The 20,845-nt window shown below is 35.3% G+C and overlaps 4 protein-coding genes across 4 annotated transcripts; 1 reads left to right on the forward strand and 3 right to left on the reverse strand.

Moving 5' to 3' along the window:
* Positions 1–689: 689 nt before the first annotated feature.
* Positions 690–3,528, reverse strand: Bfra_008540ia (putative transient receptor potential ion channel protein; the record flags this gene model as incomplete). The annotated part of the gene is made up of 5 exons (XM_037338899.1): positions 690–2,554; positions 2,614–2,990; positions 3,038–3,092; positions 3,142–3,162; positions 3,216–3,528. 5 exons carry the CDS (start codon positions 3,526–3,528, stop codon positions 690–692), a joined length of 2,631 nt encoding a protein of 876 aa, XP_037192205.1.
* A 3,768-nt stretch (positions 3,529–7,296) lies between these two features.
* Bfra_008541 (uncharacterized protein) lies at positions 7,297–8,188 on the reverse strand (the record flags this gene model as incomplete). The annotated part of the gene is made up of 2 exons (XM_037338900.1): positions 7,297–7,489; positions 7,932–8,188. The coding sequence occupies 2 exons, from the start codon at positions 8,186–8,188 to the stop codon at positions 7,297–7,299; spliced, it is 450 nt and encodes a 149-aa protein (XP_037192206.1).
* A 4,529-nt stretch (positions 8,189–12,717) lies between these two features.
* On the reverse strand, positions 12,718–13,200 carry Bfra_008542 (putative 2og-fe oxygenase protein; the record flags this gene model as incomplete). Its single annotated transcript, XM_037338901.1, has 2 exons — positions 12,718–12,996; positions 13,045–13,200. 2 exons carry the CDS (start codon positions 13,198–13,200, stop codon positions 12,718–12,720), a joined length of 435 nt encoding a protein of 144 aa, XP_037192207.1.
* Positions 13,201–13,804: 604 nt separating this feature from the next.
* Bfra_008543 (putative 2og-fe oxygenase protein) lies at positions 13,805–14,220 on the forward strand (the record flags this gene model as incomplete). Its single annotated transcript, XM_037338902.1, has 2 exons — positions 13,805–13,890; positions 13,959–14,220. The coding sequence occupies 2 exons, from the start codon at positions 13,805–13,807 to the stop codon at positions 14,218–14,220; spliced, it is 348 nt and encodes a 115-aa protein (XP_037192208.1).
* Between the last annotated feature and the right edge of the window lie 6,625 nt (positions 14,221–20,845).

Here is a 20,845-nt window from a genome sequence, read left to right on the forward strand (position 1 = left end):
GAAGCTGTACGGAGAAGTATGGAGGAAGTACAACTACAAAATGAGCCGAAAAATATAGAAGAGAAAGTATTTGAACCTGTAGTAGGTAATTAATGGAGGAGAAGCCAAGTTGGTGATAACAAACCTTTGAGATTATCAGGACTTGAGGTAACTTTCCAGCAAAGGAAGGTGTGTGGGTGTGAGGGTGTGCTCGCGTGCGACCAGATCGCCCACCTAAAAAGTGAAGACACAACCCCTTCTCGAAAGGTGAAAATATTGAAGTCTTCATAAAGAAGACTTTTGTAGCAAGGTGTGGTAACATATGTATGCATATACACCAGTACATCATTCATCAGAAGAACACACGCATCAACAAAAGTAATCACGAATTATAGAAAGTTACTTGTTATTTTTGTTAATGAATTGACTCGCTCGGAGCAGTAACTCACAAGGACTGGTATGTATGCGCTATGATCCTTATAACTCCATTCATACCATGCTATAACTATGCCTTTATGTTTCAACAAATATGAGGTCTATAATCCTTCGGTAATGCTAGCTAGAATGCAAAACCCATTAATTTCAATAGCATGCCTTCATCTTTGCATATTTCGATGAAGGCTACACGCCTAACGCCTAAACTACACCCGGTGTAGTTGTTTATTTTCCCTATCCACCTGTCATAAATTCGTCGCAGATCAACTCTGTGCCTAACTGGCATTACCCACTCTCTGATCGGCGTATTGAGCTATTTTCTCCTTTTTCGGGGTGTTTGGCCTTAAGCTCGTTTGCGACATCTTAGGATGTACAAGTGGAGCGGTAGAAGTTGAGTTGTTAGCAGTGTGATGCATACTCGGTTGTCTCGATGGCGCGTTGAACGGAGAGTCGCCTCTGGCAATCTCATCCTGCTGCCAGTTTTGGAATTCTCTGGAACTCCAGCTTGCTCTGTGGACACGCGCTCCATATGGAACACTGCCGTATCCTGAATGCTGGCTGCGCATACTAGCGGCTCTGCTTCGAGCAGCCATCGGTAATGAGGGTTGTGAGGTATTTGGATCCCTATTTCCTCTCATCTCCGGCATCTCTGGCACAGTATCCTCATCTTCGATTTTAGGGGCTCGACGAACTTGGGTGACGCTGAAGTATGGTTCCTTTGGCTCCTCGGGGACCGGTGGGGGTGGGGGTGGAAGATCGACAGCTTTCAGTTCCAGATGATCGAAGTATTTTGTGCGAATTTTTTGTAGGTTGCGTGGCCTGAACTCCTCACGATTACGCATGATCGACATGTAGCTTGAGATGGCTCCGAGGACGATGAGTATTAGCAAGCCAATGGTTAAGAACCCTTGAATGACAATTATAATGACTCCAATGACTGTGGTTGGAATTCGTGCAACATTATACCGTGGGAGGAATGCGACCGATAGACCTGCAGTAGCAACCTTACTGATGCCAAGCATGTAAACCGCTAAGGCTGTATTGCGGGCACCCTCGAAGGGGTTGAGGCATACAATAGCAATGAAGGCAATGATCTCGATCACGAGATTTCCAAATACTTGGGCAGCGGGATTAGAACGAGCACCCCCAACGAAACAAGCTCTGACGAATTGATATACAACCCAGAATGCGAAGAACCACCAACGGGTTCTTCTATATCGAGCTGAGAGCCAGCCAAATCGCTTAGTGTACTCCTCATCCTGGTGTACACTCTGTCTCTCCTTGTCTAGGTCAACGTAGTGCAAGCGGAAGAAAGATATAGAGCCAGAGGTTTTTGCTTTCTCGCTCTCTTCCATGCTACTCTCTCTGACAGCTCCATACCATGGGAGAAACTTCATCACTTTCTTTCGTTGAAAATGTATTCGATCAGGAGCCGAGGCATAATTGCCGAATCTAAGCCTGAAGTAGCAGGCGTAAAAGGCAAGTGCCAGAATTCCGAAGAAGAATATTATGAAGATGATGGCTGCGATTGCGATTATGCCTGTTGTGCCCCCATAAGAAAATTGGTAGAGCGACAAAGTCATTATCATGAAGAATGCAATGAGCATTGATCGTAAAACGATTAGTCCACTGATTTTGATCCAGTTATTCCTAAACAATGCAAGCTGATCTTCCTTCATCCATTTCATCTTGCTGAATGCTTCCAAGATAAACTTGAAGGCAACTGCAGAGGCAACAAGAATAACAATCAAGATTAGGTACCATAGAAAACTGACCAAGAAAGCATCCTGTGCCGGAATATCAATGTTGGCGAGTGTTCCTGTGAAATTGGACCAGCTTCCAGGCAATGGCAGCCCAGCTCCAACAGGAGTTCCGTTCCAACTATATCCTTTAGTAGCATTATCGCTAGTGGCACGTTTGGTCAACGATCCCATTCTCTTCACCATCTCATTCCCCCTGGCCATTTTGGACCAATGACTATACTCTTGCAGCTTCTTTAGGGAACGTCCATAGATTTGCTGTTGCAATCCGCCGTTGTTGTTGATAGTAGAAGATCCGGCACCACCGACCTGACTTGAATTTCCGGATATTCCAGTGAAGCTATTGACTGACTTGATCATGGATGGGGTGTAGATCAAACCTGCCGACCAAGCAAAATTACTCCAAAATGCCGGTAAAACACTTGGCCAAGCCACTGACAAAGCCCCAGAAAGGAAGATCGATTGAAAACTTCGAACACCACCAGTACTGAAAGGGAGTGGGCATAGTGAGTTCGAATATGCGGTACGCTGACTCCATATATGGCCGTAGCAAACGAGGAAAACACGGCGATTGCCGTGAATATTCCCAATACTGAGCTGACAGCAGCTGGGTGAGAAAATGATGCTCCATTCCTCATGACCGCTTGGAAACAAGCAATCTCAGTTTGTGTACTATTCGAAAATACTCGCAAAGTAGCAGATCCTTCGAAATCTGGAATCACCAATGCAATAGCAGGAATTCCGGATACATCAGATGCAGATACTGGAATAATGGCTTCGCCGCTGATTGGCTTGCTGCTATTCATGGGACATAGGCTGTGCTGGTGGTTAGTCAAGTCAGGGTACAAGAAAATTGTACTCACCTGGCGAAATTTGCATTACATGGATTGAAGGTCAAGTCGAACCTATCCTCTCCATCTGAGTCAAATATTAGTATCACATCTTCACGACAGGTCATTCTACCTACAAGCTTGCACACCAATATGTACTAAGTTGAAGGTTAGCCAAGTTCCAACCATTCGTCCATCGAGGGCAACCTACTCATTACCGACTCGTTTTGTAAATTCGTGTTACCAGCAAGATGAAACAAAACGGTCATATTATCGGCGTAGTAAGCCGCGTCGAATGTCGTAACATTAATTAAACTCTGTCCACCCATGCAATCTCCAAAATTCCCTGTGAACAACGCCGGTGTTCGACTGTCAAGTAATTCAACTGTCTCTCCTGCAGAGTTTGTCCCCGTAACATATGTGGCACTTGATACCGCAGAGACTGAAGAGATGGAATTAAGAATAGCGAGGGAAGATAGTAGCGCGGTGGACCATGAGGCCATGAGGGAAGGTTTTCGTGCCATCGTCAAGACGGTTGAATTGATTAATATATGGAAAGTGACGGAGGGAATAGGCGTAGAGGAAACTCCGCGCCAAAGGATATTTTCGAATGTTGGTCGAGAACGAGTAGGTTTGGTATTTGTGGTTGAGGGAGGTGCTGTGATCGACTGTCTCTAGGGACCCCTCAATGTAAAGTCGTAGCTCACCTAGCTTCCAGCCCAATGGATCAAGAGATCGACGTTCTCGAATGTGCACTTTATGACGTAGATCAATGGTCGAAATCGCAAAAGTAGAGGATATCGTAACGATGTTGCGAAAAGATAGTGAATCTGTGGTGACCGGTATTTCGTCCGAAGATGTGAATCCGCCCGGTTTTGCCAGCAATGTCAATTTATAAATCAACCACAACTCAAAGGATTGTAGTCGAGATGATCAGGTATCATGTTCGATGATTCCCTAATAGTTGTTCATTTTATCGTTAAGCAGCGAGCGACAATGGAAGATCTATTAGGATACACGCGCGACTTCTATCCGTGGATAAGAACGACAGAGGGGTGGTATGGCTCCAAAGAGGGTAGAGATACGGCGGTGTTAAAGGGTCTTAGAATTTAGGTGGGTAGAAAGAGAAAGGAAGATAATCTTGGTGGAGACAAGCTCAGAAACTGTAACAAGGTGGGTATAACTGGAATAATGGAGAATCCTTGGCTATGGGTGGTTCTGGGTATTGGTCTTTTTTTTTCGATAGTCTCGTATCGGAAAGTCGGAAGCAGTTGATTAGTGTTGACTTGGGTGTTTCTGCTTGTTCCTTGATCTGTTGATTTCACCACCTCCGAATGTTAAATATCTCTTCTGCCAATCAGTTGCCCAGAGATGTTGAGATTGACATAGGTACGATGTAGGAGGTAGGAGGTAGGAGGTAGTATAGTTAGGAGATAGTAGGTAGTAGGTAGCAGGTAGAAGGTAGTAGATAGTAGGTAGATATTTGAGTAGTATACGGAGCGGCAAACTGATAAGTGGCAGAGCACGCAACGCAAGTGCTTGGAGATTATTCGGGTGATAAGGAGGACTCTTTGGGTTCAAGCTTGCATTTGTCGGTGTTTGGAATGAATGGCAAGGGTAATGACAATATCATGAAGCAAAGCCAGGGGTAAGACAGTGAGCTCGTATCTTTAACTTTGGGGAATTGATAGTCGCGAGAAATGGAAGAACAATTGATGTTGATATGTTCATTATTTACATCATACTGTCTGTGTTCATTTTACCAAGGAATTTCCACCAGCGTAACGATTATTGGAGACTGTGAGATTCGGAGACTCGGAGACTATGATGGTATTCTGAGACTCTCCAGCGTCAAATTTCGAGCTTAAAAAAATCGAGCTGCAGTGTCAACGATACGATGTCCGGATGCGCATGGGAATCTGATGCTTCTGGGTACAAATGAAGCTAGAAAGTTCGGGAGGCTAGGAGTTAAGAGAATTCTTGGGTTGTGGTGGTGCTATCACTGGTCCATCTTATCCAACGATTTGATAATGCTTGCGCTGGACATGGATGATATGAACCTGGGAAGCATCGTCCGTTGACTAGCTATGAACCAACCATTCAATCTTTGGAAAGTTACCTTTTTCTATGTGATGGATCGAAATGTATTGGAGCCAGGAGAGTTGGAGCCAGGAGAGTTGGATCTATGAATCGAATTCTTCCCAAAGACTCATCCTCAAATTCCAGTAGCATGTACTAGGTAGTCTCTCCATCAAAACAAAATATCACAAAGGAATTCACTTAATAACACACATCCCTTCGGATAATTTCACCATCTGCCATCCGCAGCGGCAATTAAATTATCTTCATTCTTGGTGGTGTGATGCCATGGAAATCCGGCTTCTTCGGGAAACACAATACGACGTCGAATTTGAGTATATCCAATGAGATGCGTCAGTAGGAATGTTAATCTGACTGATTTGCATTGTTTATCATCCCTTGGCCCATTCCTGGACTTTCCCAAATTCTACATGTGTTCCTTCATCTGGATTTTGGATCTTGACTTCTTGCCATCTTACCTCTGCATCTCAAGCGCAAGTGATTCTGTATACGAGGACTGGAATAGAGCTACTCCTCTTTCCTAGGCATGCACGTCCGAGCACTATGTTCGTGAATCGTGTACCATGATGGTTCTGAGAATGCATTTTCTGGTGTGACCTGTAACTTGGCTGAAGGGATTCAAGAATATTGATTACGACGACTCCATGGAGATGTATGTAACCACAGTCTTATCGTTATTCAACGGGGTTGCGTCGAAGGAAATGATGATTTGATTTAGTTTTCGCAATAACCTGGGGAAGGATTTAGTGTCCCTTGCCCTTCACGGTACTGGTATATGCAAGTCTAGTTTGCACAGCCATCCCCAGCGAACAAATGTTTCCAGCCTCTTCATCTTGGCTTAGAAGAACCACAACGATCCTAATACCAGCCACAACACCACACCACACCACCACACCAACACGATCTATCATTCCAGCTAGCAATCGATAGCCAAACCGGCAATTCATGCATTATCATCCTCTCGATTGTCAAACATAAAGCCACAATGACGAACGATTACACGCCTCCTCCTTCAGTCCTCCAGAGAAAGGTCACGACATGGCCCGCGCGCTACGCAATACGAAATACGATTCCTTTCGACATCTTTGATCTTCACTCAACACAGTATGAAGATCGCGATCCACATAATATGTTATTTGAGTAACTTGGCCCTCGATTCCACAAAATCTTGCAAATGCTACGTGTAAATTTACTAGACATCTATCGACAATGTCTACAATTTTCAAAACATTAACCAAAGATCGGTCCCAGGGCAAGAGCGCAATCAAAGGGAGAGGACTCTATTCTAAATACTGAGGTTTTCAAGCACGAGCTATCATAACTCCAAACGACTCCCCACGCTTCAAACGTTAGCTGTTTACGTTCATGTCGTTCGAGACAGCCCTCCTCTTCTCCTCCACAACCCACTATCATTACAATTCTGACCTACCGGTATTTAATGCAACAATGGTACTGAGATTTGGCTGAACTCGGCTTCGTGTAGGATGAACTGTGAGTTGGCGACAGGCTATATGTCACGCGACCGTCCGAATATCAAATAGAAACATTCCCAATTATTCCACTGAGAAGAATCTTGGGAGATGCACATTACTTCCAAGTTCCATGCCAATTAATGCGGGAGATCGTCATAGCTGAAATTAAGAAAAATACATATCAGGCTTTGGTTCCTGCATGCAGGTGGAGTGGGTGTATCATATTGTTCTAAAAACAATACAATACTGTTGACCAAGCATTGGGTCAAAGCAAAAGCTTAGGCTTTACTCTGTGGGTGGTTATATTGAAATAGTATCCTGTCACTATACTACAGGTCACGACTTTGATTGTTTTCTTCGTTCGCAGGTCTAGTGACTATTCACGGCGTCGCGATTCAGACTATCGATGCTATCGTGGAGTCTTCGTCTTACAATAACGGTTACACTTGGGAGCAAGCCAGGCACAAATATGAATGAAAGTAACGTAACATCAAATTGTGCTCAGAATGTAAGTAATTTGTTGTGATTCATTTGATTGAATCTCATGTGACCTAACCTTGGTTCACATCACTAGGCTCCCCTTTCCTCCCATCCTGCAATTGATCGTTTATGCACGATCGAGTGTCATTTCCTTGCAACCTCAAATGATGAAGCTTGATCTCCCTCCAAGCAAGACCCTCTGTCCAAGCTTCCCATGCGTATTGACAACGCAGTGCTACTCTATCTGTTCCAGCCCATGGCATCCTTCATCTTCTCTACTTCCTTCATCAAGTATCGCCACTGTGCGCAGTTTCCGTCCCTAGCAAATATTCTTGCTGCCTCTTCCACCAAGTTCTCCAATTCAGTAAGTTGTAGCTTCTTTAGGTTGTTCATTGCTTCTTTTGTTTGTACCTGGTATCTGCTGGTTGTTAGGCTGTATTCAATATTCGGCTGAGTCTTTGGTCTTGTTCGGTGCGGTATTGGGAGCACTAGATAGCTTTATTGTTCGGATCTCTGGATGAAGAATAGGGAAGGGCCTGGACTCGAACCTATTATAGAACGATGAGAAGAGAATTACACTTTATTATTCAGAGGTTTCAACTCGCTTTACCTGTACTTCCGCATTGCAATCACATGTTTTTGCAAATTTGATACTCAATGGTATTTATGATTGTTTCGAGATCCCAGGTCATGAGAGCTTTTGTCAATCATTTTAGTATTCACAATTATCCCAGATCAATGATCTGAATGCCATCCTACCAGCCAGATTCCTAAAATCATTGTAAAGTTACCCACAGAAGTTTGGGATCACTCCCATCCATTCAATCCTTGTTTAACACCAGTGCTCGAATTCCTTCCCTTCACGTTCAGCACACCATTTGCATCTTCTCTCCCTCCCTTTGCCATTATCTGATTCCAATCCCATAGTCTTTCTGAGTGCGACTATTTCCTCCCAGACCATGTCGAGATCTGTTGTCGTCTTGATATATTGGCCGTGATATGAGTTGGTCCTGTCAACGGCAATAGGAGGTATACCATCTCGGGCTTTGATTTCATCCCACCGTTTGTATAGAATTATCAGAGCTGCCAGTTGGGACTCGTCAAATTTTGATTCGGCTGGCTTTTCTTCCATTTTTTGTTGTCTATTCGAGGTTTCCGAGTAACGTCTTCAAGAATTTCAGGAATGGTAGCCTGAATGTTTCCGGTATCTTGGTGGACGTTGTGTTCTGTTGATCTATTGTGGCATTTTGGGTAGATGAATGAATATGATATCTTTTGTGATGTCCCGAAAGGAGTTCTCTTACAATGATTCACCTGACGTACTAAATGGTACCATGCTCTCCTGCTATGTTCCTCATGCTGAGGAAGTACGGCAGCCAACACTGATGGAGTGGTGCGATTTGATCCTGGATTTTATTCCCTGGTGGGCCTGTTGGAAAGACCTCAGTACTGTTTGTAAATCAATTCATTTCCAAACATCTCTTCATCGCCGAAATCCTCAGCAGTGAGTCGATGATGTTTTGGATGAAAGCCCTTCCTTCTGGGTCAGCGTGACCAAATACCACTTGGGACTGGTCGCGATATTCAAGTCACGCGATGCTCGTTGGGTGAATGAGCACTGCGCCTTGACTTGATCCAAGGCAGATCGTTACACCATGGACCGTTTATACTTGTACCAGATATATTCATTTTATCAAGTATAAACATATTATTTTGAAATCTGGCATCAGCAATATCATCTGAATATACTCTCCGTGTAGGGACAACAGAAAAACTTCAGTCTACATTATTGGAACAGTTTGTTGCCATTGACAAGTAAAACGAAAATGTAATTCATGATTATTTCCGTGTTTTTCGATGAATTCCAAGTATGACACTCTATATCCTGTCACTTCTTCGTCTTTTGACTGAGTATAAACCTCCGTTTCTTCCTCCTGATATCTTTGTCTCAGTCAGCTTGACACATTGTGACATGCAATATGACTGCAATCATACTGACCAGATTCTTCCAGTCTATAATGCCTACTCTTCCTAGTCGACAAGTTACTGCGTTGAAATTCTGCGTATTCTGAGTTCCACCGCCTGAGTCTTTCTGGGAATATTTATCATTTTCAGAATTAAAAGTTTACTAAGAACGTTCAATGTACAGTACTAGACTATTTATATCCGCCCCCCCGCTTATTTTATAGTGTTATATATTGTACTACCCTTTTTCAATATTAAATATTAAATCAATTAAGAATTATAAAATTATCAAATTTGAATAAATAAATAATATACTCTTATATTATTGATATATATAAAAATTATTTTATTATTAACTCTTAATTTGTTAATATTTAATATGCCAGTTATTTGTTATAATATAAATCTCGATTCTAAAAGGTATATTAGCTTCTAAATTATTAAATAATTCTTTATTCAATATATTCTAAACTGTTTGTAAACAACTTTCTAATCTTTGATAAATATATTTTGATTTGCTTTTATTAATAGTAATATCAGGAAATATTTTATATATTTTTATTTTTAGGGCTTATTATATATATTTTATAAGATTAAAATTAGGGGAATAAGAAGATTAATTTTTCAATAAAGGGATCTCCTTTTCTTAAAACCAATTTCATATTTTATAGATATAATAAATAGAAGTATTATTCTATATAAATTTATACTTTGGATTAAGCTTTTCGAAAATAAAGTCTACTTCAATTTTAAGAATCTTGAGATAAGAATTAATATTGTATTTATATTTTGCATTTTCAAAATCCCTATTTATTATATATAGATTACTCTTCCTAGTATTCCAAAAGCTTTTCTAATATATAATCTTTATATTCTTATTTATACTATATATTTCAACTATTTCTTATTTCTAAATCTTATTTCTAAAAACTAATACAAAAACACTATTCTAATCTTTTTCCTTTTCCCTATTCTATAGAGTATTCATCTAACTATATAACTAAACTCTATTCTTCAATTATTAATCTTCTATAAACTAAATATTATTTAAGCTATTTAACAATATATATTAGTATAAGCTCTAGTCTTTTCTTACATCTCCAATTGAATATATTATATTCGATTAAAATCCTCTTAATAGTTCTAACACTATAATCAAGTTTAACCTTTTGAATAACCTGTTTATATATGACTTTCGGAAATAATTATATATATTATAATAGTATTTATTTGTCTTATTCAATATATAATTTAGATCAAAAGAGTATATCATATAGTTCTGTAAGAGAATTTAAGATTCTTTGTAATTTGATAGAGATTGAGGTTTTCCTTTACCTTACTAATTATTTTACTATATATATATAGAATAAAATACTTATAAGAATCATTTTGTATATCTCTAATACATTATGTAATATGAATTGAAAGCATTATTAAAATAATAAAATATGATTGTGGGAATATAACGTGTGAAAAAACGTGTTTTATGGAGTTTTGGCTAATAGAAGTGCATAGTGACTGTAATTATTCCAAATCGCAATTCGACAACCAGAAGCTTCCAGTCTTTAAATTCAACTGATTCAATGTACTTGATGTATTGAGATCTTAGATCCAGTGCAATTATTCTAGACCATTGAGCACCCTGTAGAGGGTTGGGACAATGGCGGATTCTGTATGGTTGGTTTTGTGTTGTATGGAACATTGAAAGAAGGCCGGAGGCAATCCATACCACTTCAATGCTGGTATCAATAAGTCTAACCACGAGTACCCCTCATGTATCCAAGCTGCTCTCTTGTCTCAGCATTGACTACTTTTATTGTAGCCAAACCATGCTGGCATTATATCTTCCTAATCTCAGAACTCATGGTGAACAGTCGACTATATCAACTTCTCATCTAATAAATGTCTATATGCCACCCACGTTTCCCAAGTTCACGCTCCCATGGGCATCGTTCAGAGTATCATATCTTCTTTCTTTCGAGTTCATATATTCGAAGCCAAATGCTTCCCAGAACTTGTTGAATTCAATATGACGATCAACCACTGTGTTTACATGGTGTGCTTTTCCAATTTTAATGCAGCATGTAAATCGTCAACGATATTGATATCTCCTGTCATGCTGAAACTTGCAAATATCCAGAGGCAGATGCAAAAATGCTGTCAACGCATATGAAAGAACATTTCACAAGTGAGGCTTCCGGAAGTACTACTCTGCTTGTTCTCATCTGAACCAGTTGAGTTATGGCCCATCTCGCATTGCCCAGTTATCTATATGTACTCGATTTTGGAGTAAGCAGAATCAATATACAGGCTTAAGTTACCTGATCGATATCCGACCGAATTTTAACGTTCCTGTTAATTCTGTTAGGTGATTCTTTGCCCATGCCTTCTGCTGTACCGCAAATCTAAGATAAAACGTTTACAGAAGGTTTGGCAAACCGTGACCAATTTTTTCATTCCTTCATGGTTGGTGCATCCACAAGTATCAATATGTATGCTCGGAGTTAGCCTTCGTTCCCAAAGAGCTGACTTTACGTCACCCCTGCGTATTTCTTTCTCCCCTTGTACCTTTAGTGTATCTAAGATCTCGAACTATATAGGCAGGGTAACAACAAAGGAAGACACTGACAGAAGTCTTCACATGTGCAAGTGGTAAGTAGAAAACTACGGGGGTAGCTTCTATGGCTCAAATCGGATTTGACCTTAGCATGGCTTTGGCTGTATTACTCTCTCGATTTGATAGAGACATGGCCCAAGTCAAGCGGACGACAATGGATAGGGGCTCGCCGGTGTTTACGTCTTGTTTCTGTTTAATAGGGCAACTTTCACTCTACAGTGATTTTCCAAATCACACATCAGACGGGTATCAAGAGGAGACCAAGAGCTCACGATATGTCATATGCATGTAGTATATGATACGTATCGACGTCGAAGTCTAATGCTTACGACTGCCCATGTGAGCACTCTTCAGAGATCAGTGTATGTGCTCCATGAATAAAGGTGAATGGGCAGTTAGACAGGGGAACCGAGGCAGCTTAGACTTGGCTCATGGATTTTGATTGCTCACGTTCACTAGAAGCTCATCGAATGCGGCGCCATAAGCACAGTGATTAAATCTAATCAATGACCTAAGAGTCAGAAAATGCTAGCTGTAATATAACATCACTGATTTCCTGCAGGGTTTCGTGTGTTGTTGAGATCGAGACCAGTTGAACTTAAATACCAACGGAATATGACAATCGATGTCATCCATACCAAGTTTATCATCTTCATGTTTTATGCGCTAATACTGTTCGTTGGTTGACAGTCCGGTTCAAAATATATGAGTTCCCAGACATTGATAAGAATGGAACCCATATTTAGTCTGAAAGGCAGTTTGCTAAATCTTTATGTCGCAAGCATTAGGAACTGCTACTACCGTGTGTCTTTCAATTTGCAAAATGTTTTGTTGCACAAGATCTCATAATTGATGTTAACATTATGAGCAATGGTTGCACGATGCTAAGGTCTTAAAATACTCCATGGCAATTCTCTAGCCATGTAAAATGCGTATGATATTGACAACCATGTATTCATATTCATTGTTAAACTCGTTACACCGAGAAACTGCATTAATGGTAGATCTATTTTTGCTGCAAAGATCACCATTGACGACCGTGGCTTGTGAATTCGCTAAGCATCAAGCTTAGTGTACAATTATAGCATTGCCCATGCTAATAGCCGACCACCTCGAGTTTGTGACCTCACCTTTCCCTCGATAACCTGATGCGCTTTCCATGTTGCCCACTCGTCGATGGAACGCGTCTTTATCTCTTCATCCTCTGCCAAAGGGGCAATCACAGTGCTCTGAAGACGATACATAGATCCATTATGATCCGGTCGAACGAGATACACTAAACTGCGAAGTATACAATTTGCTTGTTTTCCAGGTGGTGTGACAATACGATGGGGATTGCTACATAGCAGCCCTCCTGCCTATTCCACAAGCGAGTCTCCAATATTGATCAGGGTACATCCAGGTACTGTAAGCACATAACGCCAGTTGGAGCTGATGTTCTCGCTTCCTGCGGGCAATACCTGGAAACCTCCAACTACGTGTAATAGCATGGCGATTGTCCCGATGTCAGTGTGACCACCTAGACTGATGGTTTTATCATTAAGAGGCTGTGGGCGTGCCATGAGGGGACGAAGAGATTTAGCTGAGGACTTCTCAAAAGGAGTAGTATTCTTACTAGTATTACTCGTATTATGTACATTGGTTCATATGATAATACATATCAATATTTTCGAAATTATTTATATAAGTAATATTGATTTATATATTATTAAAGATATTTAATATTACTTTTATATTGAATATCAATATAAGTGATATAATCCCTCTTTATATATATATATAAGATATTGTATTAAAGGTTCGATATGTGCTATTGTTATACTACTGTATACTAGTATAAACACTGCTCATGGCTATCAGAACCCTTCATGCCCACCTGATTTACTTTCTCTCCCTCTCTCCCAGCGTCATAACACACTTACTCACCTCTAGCCTTTACAAACTCCATCATAGACGACGCCTACACTCAAATTTTTCGAAGAATGTCCTGAGTTCCCGACTGATGTACCCATTGCCGATAAACCCACGATCTCGTACCTTAAACTTCAGGGTGACTTCGCAGAGGAGCCAGAAAACTTTTACTAGGCATGCAGGGAACATGGATTTTTCTTGCTCAATTTAAATAACTCTGAGGAGGAAAAGAAACTGTTGGAAGATGCAGAGATTATGTATGATGTTAGTGTTGATATATTCAACCTTGGATCTGACACTTTGATTGACTATAAGTTGAATATGCCGAAAGATCCGAATGGGTAAGTTCGAACTCATAATCATCCTTAAATCCGCTCACACTTACACTAATTTGTTACCACCAATAAAGTTACAAGCCAGCTGGAGTTCTCAAGACAGATGACGGCAAAATGGATGCTGTGGAACTGTATACACTTAGTCGAAACGAGGTACTTGGTACACGGTCTACGTGCCGAGATCCAGAGAAATTTCAAAAACACCGCGCAGAGTGCAAACGATTTTTTCTTCGTCTACATGAAGTTCTATCGCGGATTATGAATCACCTCGACAAACATCTAGGCTTAGCTCCTGGTACACTATCTGCGCTTTCTCCTTTCCAGTGTTTGTATTAATATATAGTAATGTAATAATAGTGTGTATTAAGCCTTTAATATGATATCTTATATATATAAAGAGGGATTATATCATTTCTATTGATATTCAATATAGAAATAATATTGAATATTATTAATAAAAAAATGAGAATATAGGAATTCGATCTAAAATGCCTCTTTTCATTCTAAAATAAATTAAGAATTTATCAATATCTTTTGGAGTGTTTATTCCTAAATCTATCTTAGTGATATTTAATATTATTTCTATATTGGATATCTTTAGTAATATATAAATTGATATTACTTATATGAATAATCTCGAAAATATTGATATATATTATTATATGGATTAATATATGAAATGCGAGCAATATTAGTAAGAACATTGGCTATCAGTTGGACACTAGATTTTCACTTCAAGATTCGAGTAATAACGGTTGGTATGTAGTCAGATGTTGGTATATGGAGTATGATTCTGGGCATATTGGTATGAGATGTATTATTATTGTTAGAGTTACTTTTTGCTCGTCTTAATATCTTTGAAATCTATCTTGAAAACGTTTCTAAATATTTGAATTTGATTGAATAAAAAGTGTGTTCTATTTTTTTCAAAAAACAGATATAATGCGTTAAATAAAACTTTTTTACATCTAGAAGGGTTTACTCGAAAAAGATTTGTTTTCTATTTCTGAAAATAATATCAAATGATTATAAATATAAGAATATACTTGGAGTATTCTGATTCATTGTATTATACACTCTTATAATCTTTCCTATACTTTTAGTTTATATCACGAAAACTATATTAATAATAATTTAGTGTCTTTTTATTTATATTAACAATCCATACCAAAAAAAGCAGGAGAGCAATAATTCTACATATGTTCTTCTAATCAATAGTTCAAGCTTCCCAAATATATTTTCTTAGGTTTATATAAATACAGAGGTTTTTAACAATTTTTTTTCTTTATATCTAAAGCATACTATGAATATAAAGAACAATTGTATAAAGTAATCTCTAATATTTTGATTATTTTTTTCAGATCTTTTATAATTTTATTTAATTATAAAAGATAATACCGGACTTTTTTTTTAATAAATTCAAATATTTTAAAAAGTGAGATAAATAACTCAAACTTTGAAGGATCCAATTTTGAACTATAAGTGTTACTCTACAAAATATATTCTATCTCGTATATTTTCTAAAAAATCATATGAATATAATTTGTATTTTTCTCTAGTGTGAAATGTTAAATGTATTATTATTTACTTGGTTTATAGCAGATGTACTCCTATTCTTATCTAGTTTAAGAAGATCTATACTATCAAACATATATAGAATGAAACAGATGAATAACCTTTGTAGAATATTGATGACTATATTAAACATCTCTATTGAGTATTGTAGGAATTTGAGTGATGTGGATCTGATGTATATCTATACCTGTACTATATAGCTTTCAGTATTACAAAATCAAAAAGGTTAGTATTTCTATATTTTATCAAAACATGAATTTTGAAATTATTTAGGAATCTCGTGCTTTCTGAAATAATAATTTGTATTTTTACTTGAATAAAATAAATCTAGTATGAACCTGTAATAATGTTTTAGGATATTTATGTCGCTTGACTTTTATTTTATTGAAATACACAGTACGAGGTAAGATAATTGTCTTAATCTAGAGCTTTTAGACAGGGGAAAGGCTCTTCTATATATAAAATGAACATAATTATATACTATATATACTAAAAATAGGATTTCAATATTTCTTTCTCCGCCGAACGTTAATAAGAGCTACTACTGCTACTACTACTACTACTACTACTACTACTACTACTACCACCACCATTATCACTACTCAATGTTTCTTTTTATAATTATTTATAAGCAACTTTAAGCTGATAGAATTCCTATTCTTTTTGTCTCATTAAACGATTGAAACAAGTTTCTAATGTACATGTAAATAATTTAATTTACTAATATAAATAATTTAAAACACATTTCATAACGAGAAGCTGATTTATTAAGAAAAAGTATCAATGCTCTACATACTTAATCAATTTGGAGGTTCGGGGGATATGATAAGAGAGATACAGAATCTTAAGAAATTTAAAAGAGATTTAGAAGATATTTAGAAAAACTATTGAGTGTATTAAATTTAATAGGTACATTAGATTTATTAGATTTATTAGATTTAGTGGTGCAATCAGCGACCATATTCGAGCCAGAAACGAAAGGTAAGCAAAGTATTACTATTATTATTAAGCTAGTACACAGATTACCACTTCAAAAAGCTTACAATCTCTAAATAACTTCAAGTTTCATAATTATATATGATATAGAAATAGAAATTTTGTTAATTTTAGGATTCTAAAAGCTATACAATACAAGTATAAATGTAAATGCTAAATAACATTAAAAATAAATATAAAGAGTGTTCGCAAGTTTATTGTTATTTTTAGCTATAAAGGGCTGAGAAAAAGGTTGTGGATATGATAACATCTAAAAAGCAATTGTGAGAAAAGGATAGCTAAGGGAAAGATCAATCAAATGGATCTAGTGTTTTTCATTATGTTTTCAAGATTTCTGGAATATTAGATTTACTAAGAAAGATAAGTCTTATATTATAACAAAGATTTATAATAATGAGGATAAATTCTCATAATATCTCATTGAAGAATCTGAGAATAGACATTACAAAAGTCAATATAGAAACCAATTTCTTTTTTTAATCTATATTCATAAATATTCTCAATATAAAAACTTTCACACTTCAGAAAATCTTGAAACTTTCTCTAATTTCCAAGTTAAATACATTAGATTTTCTGTATATCTTGAGTATTTTAGATTCTTAATACATCTTTGAAGGATTGATATATCATTATCTTAACTGTAAACTGAACCAAATTGTATTATTATATCTCAATTATCACAAGTTTTTTCTCGATCCTTTATGCCTAAAGATAACTACGAGCTTAATAGCACTATCTACAAATATTTTTAATACTATTCGGGATATTTACTAATATTTATACCATACGATTTTCGAAATACTAAATTTAAGGAAGATTTCTACTATCTAAATAGCGATTTTTAAAGTTTTTTTCAAAGATTTAAAGCTTTTTGAGAGAATTATTTATATACTAACATAGGTGAAACATATCTGATCTAAGCTTTTAATAAATACTACAATGATAAATCTGATAATAACAAATCTAATGAAAACAAATCCAATAAGAAAATTGATTATAATAAATCTTCCAAATCTTCTAAATCTTCTTTTTAGTTTTTGATTCAAATAGAGGTGCCAAAGGTGTCATTAAGCTCAAAATTTAATAACTCTATTGAATCTATGAATCTATAGTATACTTAGATTTCTTGTCTATAAATCTAACAATAGTTCTAAATATCGCTTCTCAATAATATCTTTAAACAATAATTTTATAATAATGACACAATCTATTGAGAGAATATAATACTTACATTAATGTTCTCTTAATTCCCATAGCCTGAATGGTTTGAATATCTCTAGATAATTCTGTCTTCACATACAGTTCAAAATTGATCAGAAAAAACTTTCGACAAATGCGTTAATATTCAATATCTGATTTTATAAATGAGAAAGAATTAACTTGGAGGTTTTTGACATCCGTAATATAAATCAGAGAAGATTGATACTTCTTCTATATGCATACTCTCATAAATGGATTTAAAACACAATTTCAAATATGAAGATGTATATTTCAAAACCTCGCAATACTATATAGATCGTATGTTTATAAAACCATACTAATATATCGATTTCAAATTCAAGAAATTTATTATAATATTATTGAAAATTGATGTAATAGATAATGTTATTATAAAAAGCTTATTTCAAGAATAAGGTTTATATACAATATTTCTAAATAACATTCATCTTTTGACGAATCGATTTTAAAATATTACCAATTATTTTATAATATAATTTTCTTACAAAAATTAAATTATACTGATTAATTTGGCTTATAAGATCTAGTTGCTAGAATTAAAAAGCTTATAAAGTACAATCATAAGAATTAAGAAACAATACTTTTGTTATATTTCCAAAAACACTTCTTTTCTTTTTCGTTTTTCAAATTGAAATATTGATTGAATATTAACATTTTATACAACTCATGATATTACGTATATTCACTATTATATGAACTTTAAACTCGAAAAATTATAAAAAAGACGAACAAAGTTTGTTTATTGAAATATTAATATTATTAGATTTTGAATTATAATATTACGATAGTTGATAATATATTGAATCCTTTCGTGTATATAAATCAAAATGAGTATAAGAATGAAATCAATTTAAAATACTATATTGTAACTTTTTTTTAACATAGAATTATTCTTCTTAATTGAAGATTTTTTGAAAATATTCCTAAGTCATTTTATCTTCATTTAATAAGAGAGTTTTTGGATAAACCTTTTAAATATCATCTTATAAATCTTCATTTTTTCGTAATTTATAGTAAATTACTCTTCTACTAGTAAAGTTGATCTAAATTTACTTCTATATTATTTAGATTCTATAATGTCTAAAATCTATAGTATGATACTAGAATTCACAATTTTTGAATTTATAAAACTTACTATAAATTTTAGGGTTTCAATATAAGTTCTGTACTTTCAATAATCAGAAATACAGAATCTTGATTGATACCTGAAATCTAGCCTTACATTGTTAAATGATTCTCATTTCCCAGTTTTAGAATTTGAATTTCAAAGGTAGATTTCATGAACTCTATATCTCAAATCCCAAAATTTAGGTTTCAGCTCTAGAATTATCTAATTATATACTAAAATCCATATATGAACCTTGAATATGAATGATTAGAATATAGGAGGTATAGAATTAAAACAACATTAATTTCAAATATAAAAGAATATTTCATTGAGATTCCAATAATATAAAATCAATGCAACATGTTATAAATAATTCGCATTACAGATAACATATCTCTTATATTTTCAATCAATTATATATAATGTCAAACAAAAGAAAGAAAAAGCTTTTTTCAAAATTGATTTTTTGTCACAAGAAATCTTTTTACAATATTAGTTCAGAGATTGATATGTATTCTTTGAAATCATAGGATATCACAAGCTACATACTCAGAAAAGTATGTTTATATAGTAATATTAAATAATTTTAATCAATTGATTTGATAGTTATTGAATAATATGAATTTTGGTATGTTAATTAAGGTGAAAGTTGTTCATTTAATGATATAGCCTATTCGATGATAAACTATGTTAGATTATTTTATTAATCTTTTTTGAAGAGTTTCTTTGGAATCTAATAACATTTATAATGACTATTTTATATTTTATCATAAAATCGTTATTAAATGTTGAAGATTGATAAGATCTTTTTTGTCATTTTTCTTATTCTACAAACTTCTCTGATAATTTATTATGTATTGTACGTAGAAGAAATTATTCAAAAATTGAATGATTTTTTTATGTCAGATTCAATTAAAAATGAACTTGGAAAATCAAGCAGATAATCAATCAATCTCATTTAGAATATTTGGAAAGATCATAAATAATATGTTTTTATTGTACAGTCTCTTGACATTTCTAATATTATATAAGTATGCTTTCGCATTTCTATTTTAAAACATATGCGAAACTGAAAATATCATTATAATGATAATAAAAGGTATCAATAAAGTTCCAAAACTATAAATGATTAAAATGAAATATAAAGAAATCCATTACCTTTATTATTCAAACTTTTATAAATGGAGGGAAGACTTTTTCATCAATATTAAGTGAGTGTAGCTACATATTACTTATACATATTTATATGTAGTATACATACTAACAACCGAATTAAAATGATTTTCGGGTTGAAAAGAAACGCCCAAAGTATCGTTAAGTCTTAAAACTGATAAGTTCAATAAATTCAGTTGAATCTATTAAAATCTTTTCAGTCTATTAGATCCATAAAGTCTATAAAACTCATTAAATCTATCAGTAAACTTACTAGACATGGAAGAAATCTACAAATCTTTAATAATAAGACTTTTTCTCTTTTTCATCATATTCTCTTAATTTTCGAATCCACTACGAATGTTGAAATGAAGTTTCCAGTTCATTAGAAGCTTTAGAACTGAAATCCAATTTTCCATTTGTTGATTTTTATAACAAGTAAGAATTGGTTAATACTTAAGTTCATCATTACATAGCTCTCTACTTATAAAATATTTTAATTTCTTCTGGCTCTGTTTTAAAAATTTCAGTTTACGAATTTGGTTACATTGTGACATCATGATAATTGTATATGACACATTTGCATTTTCAAACGAAATCAGATTCTAGCTATAAGTGCTGTGTTAAGATATGCGAAAGATGAAGTACTATCAAAATTATTATTATTATTATTATTATTATTATTATTATACATTTACTCTAAGCTTTGAAGGCCCATGCAAACAGGTGCTAAGCATCAGCTTATCAATCTATTCATACCTATCTTTATACTGAGACTCATCCATCTTCCTATAAGTTGTAATTCTACTTATCGTCTCTCAAATTAAATTTAATATACTGACTTTAAGTTAATTTAAAAATGCCTCTATTCTATTATATATTTATAAATAA

Source organism: Botrytis fragariae, assembly GCF_013461495.1.
Source record: "Botrytis fragariae strain BVB16 chromosome Unknown tig00000061, whole genome shotgun sequence".
NCBI classification, from domain to species: domain Eukaryota; kingdom Fungi; phylum Ascomycota; class Leotiomycetes; order Helotiales; family Sclerotiniaceae; genus Botrytis; species Botrytis fragariae.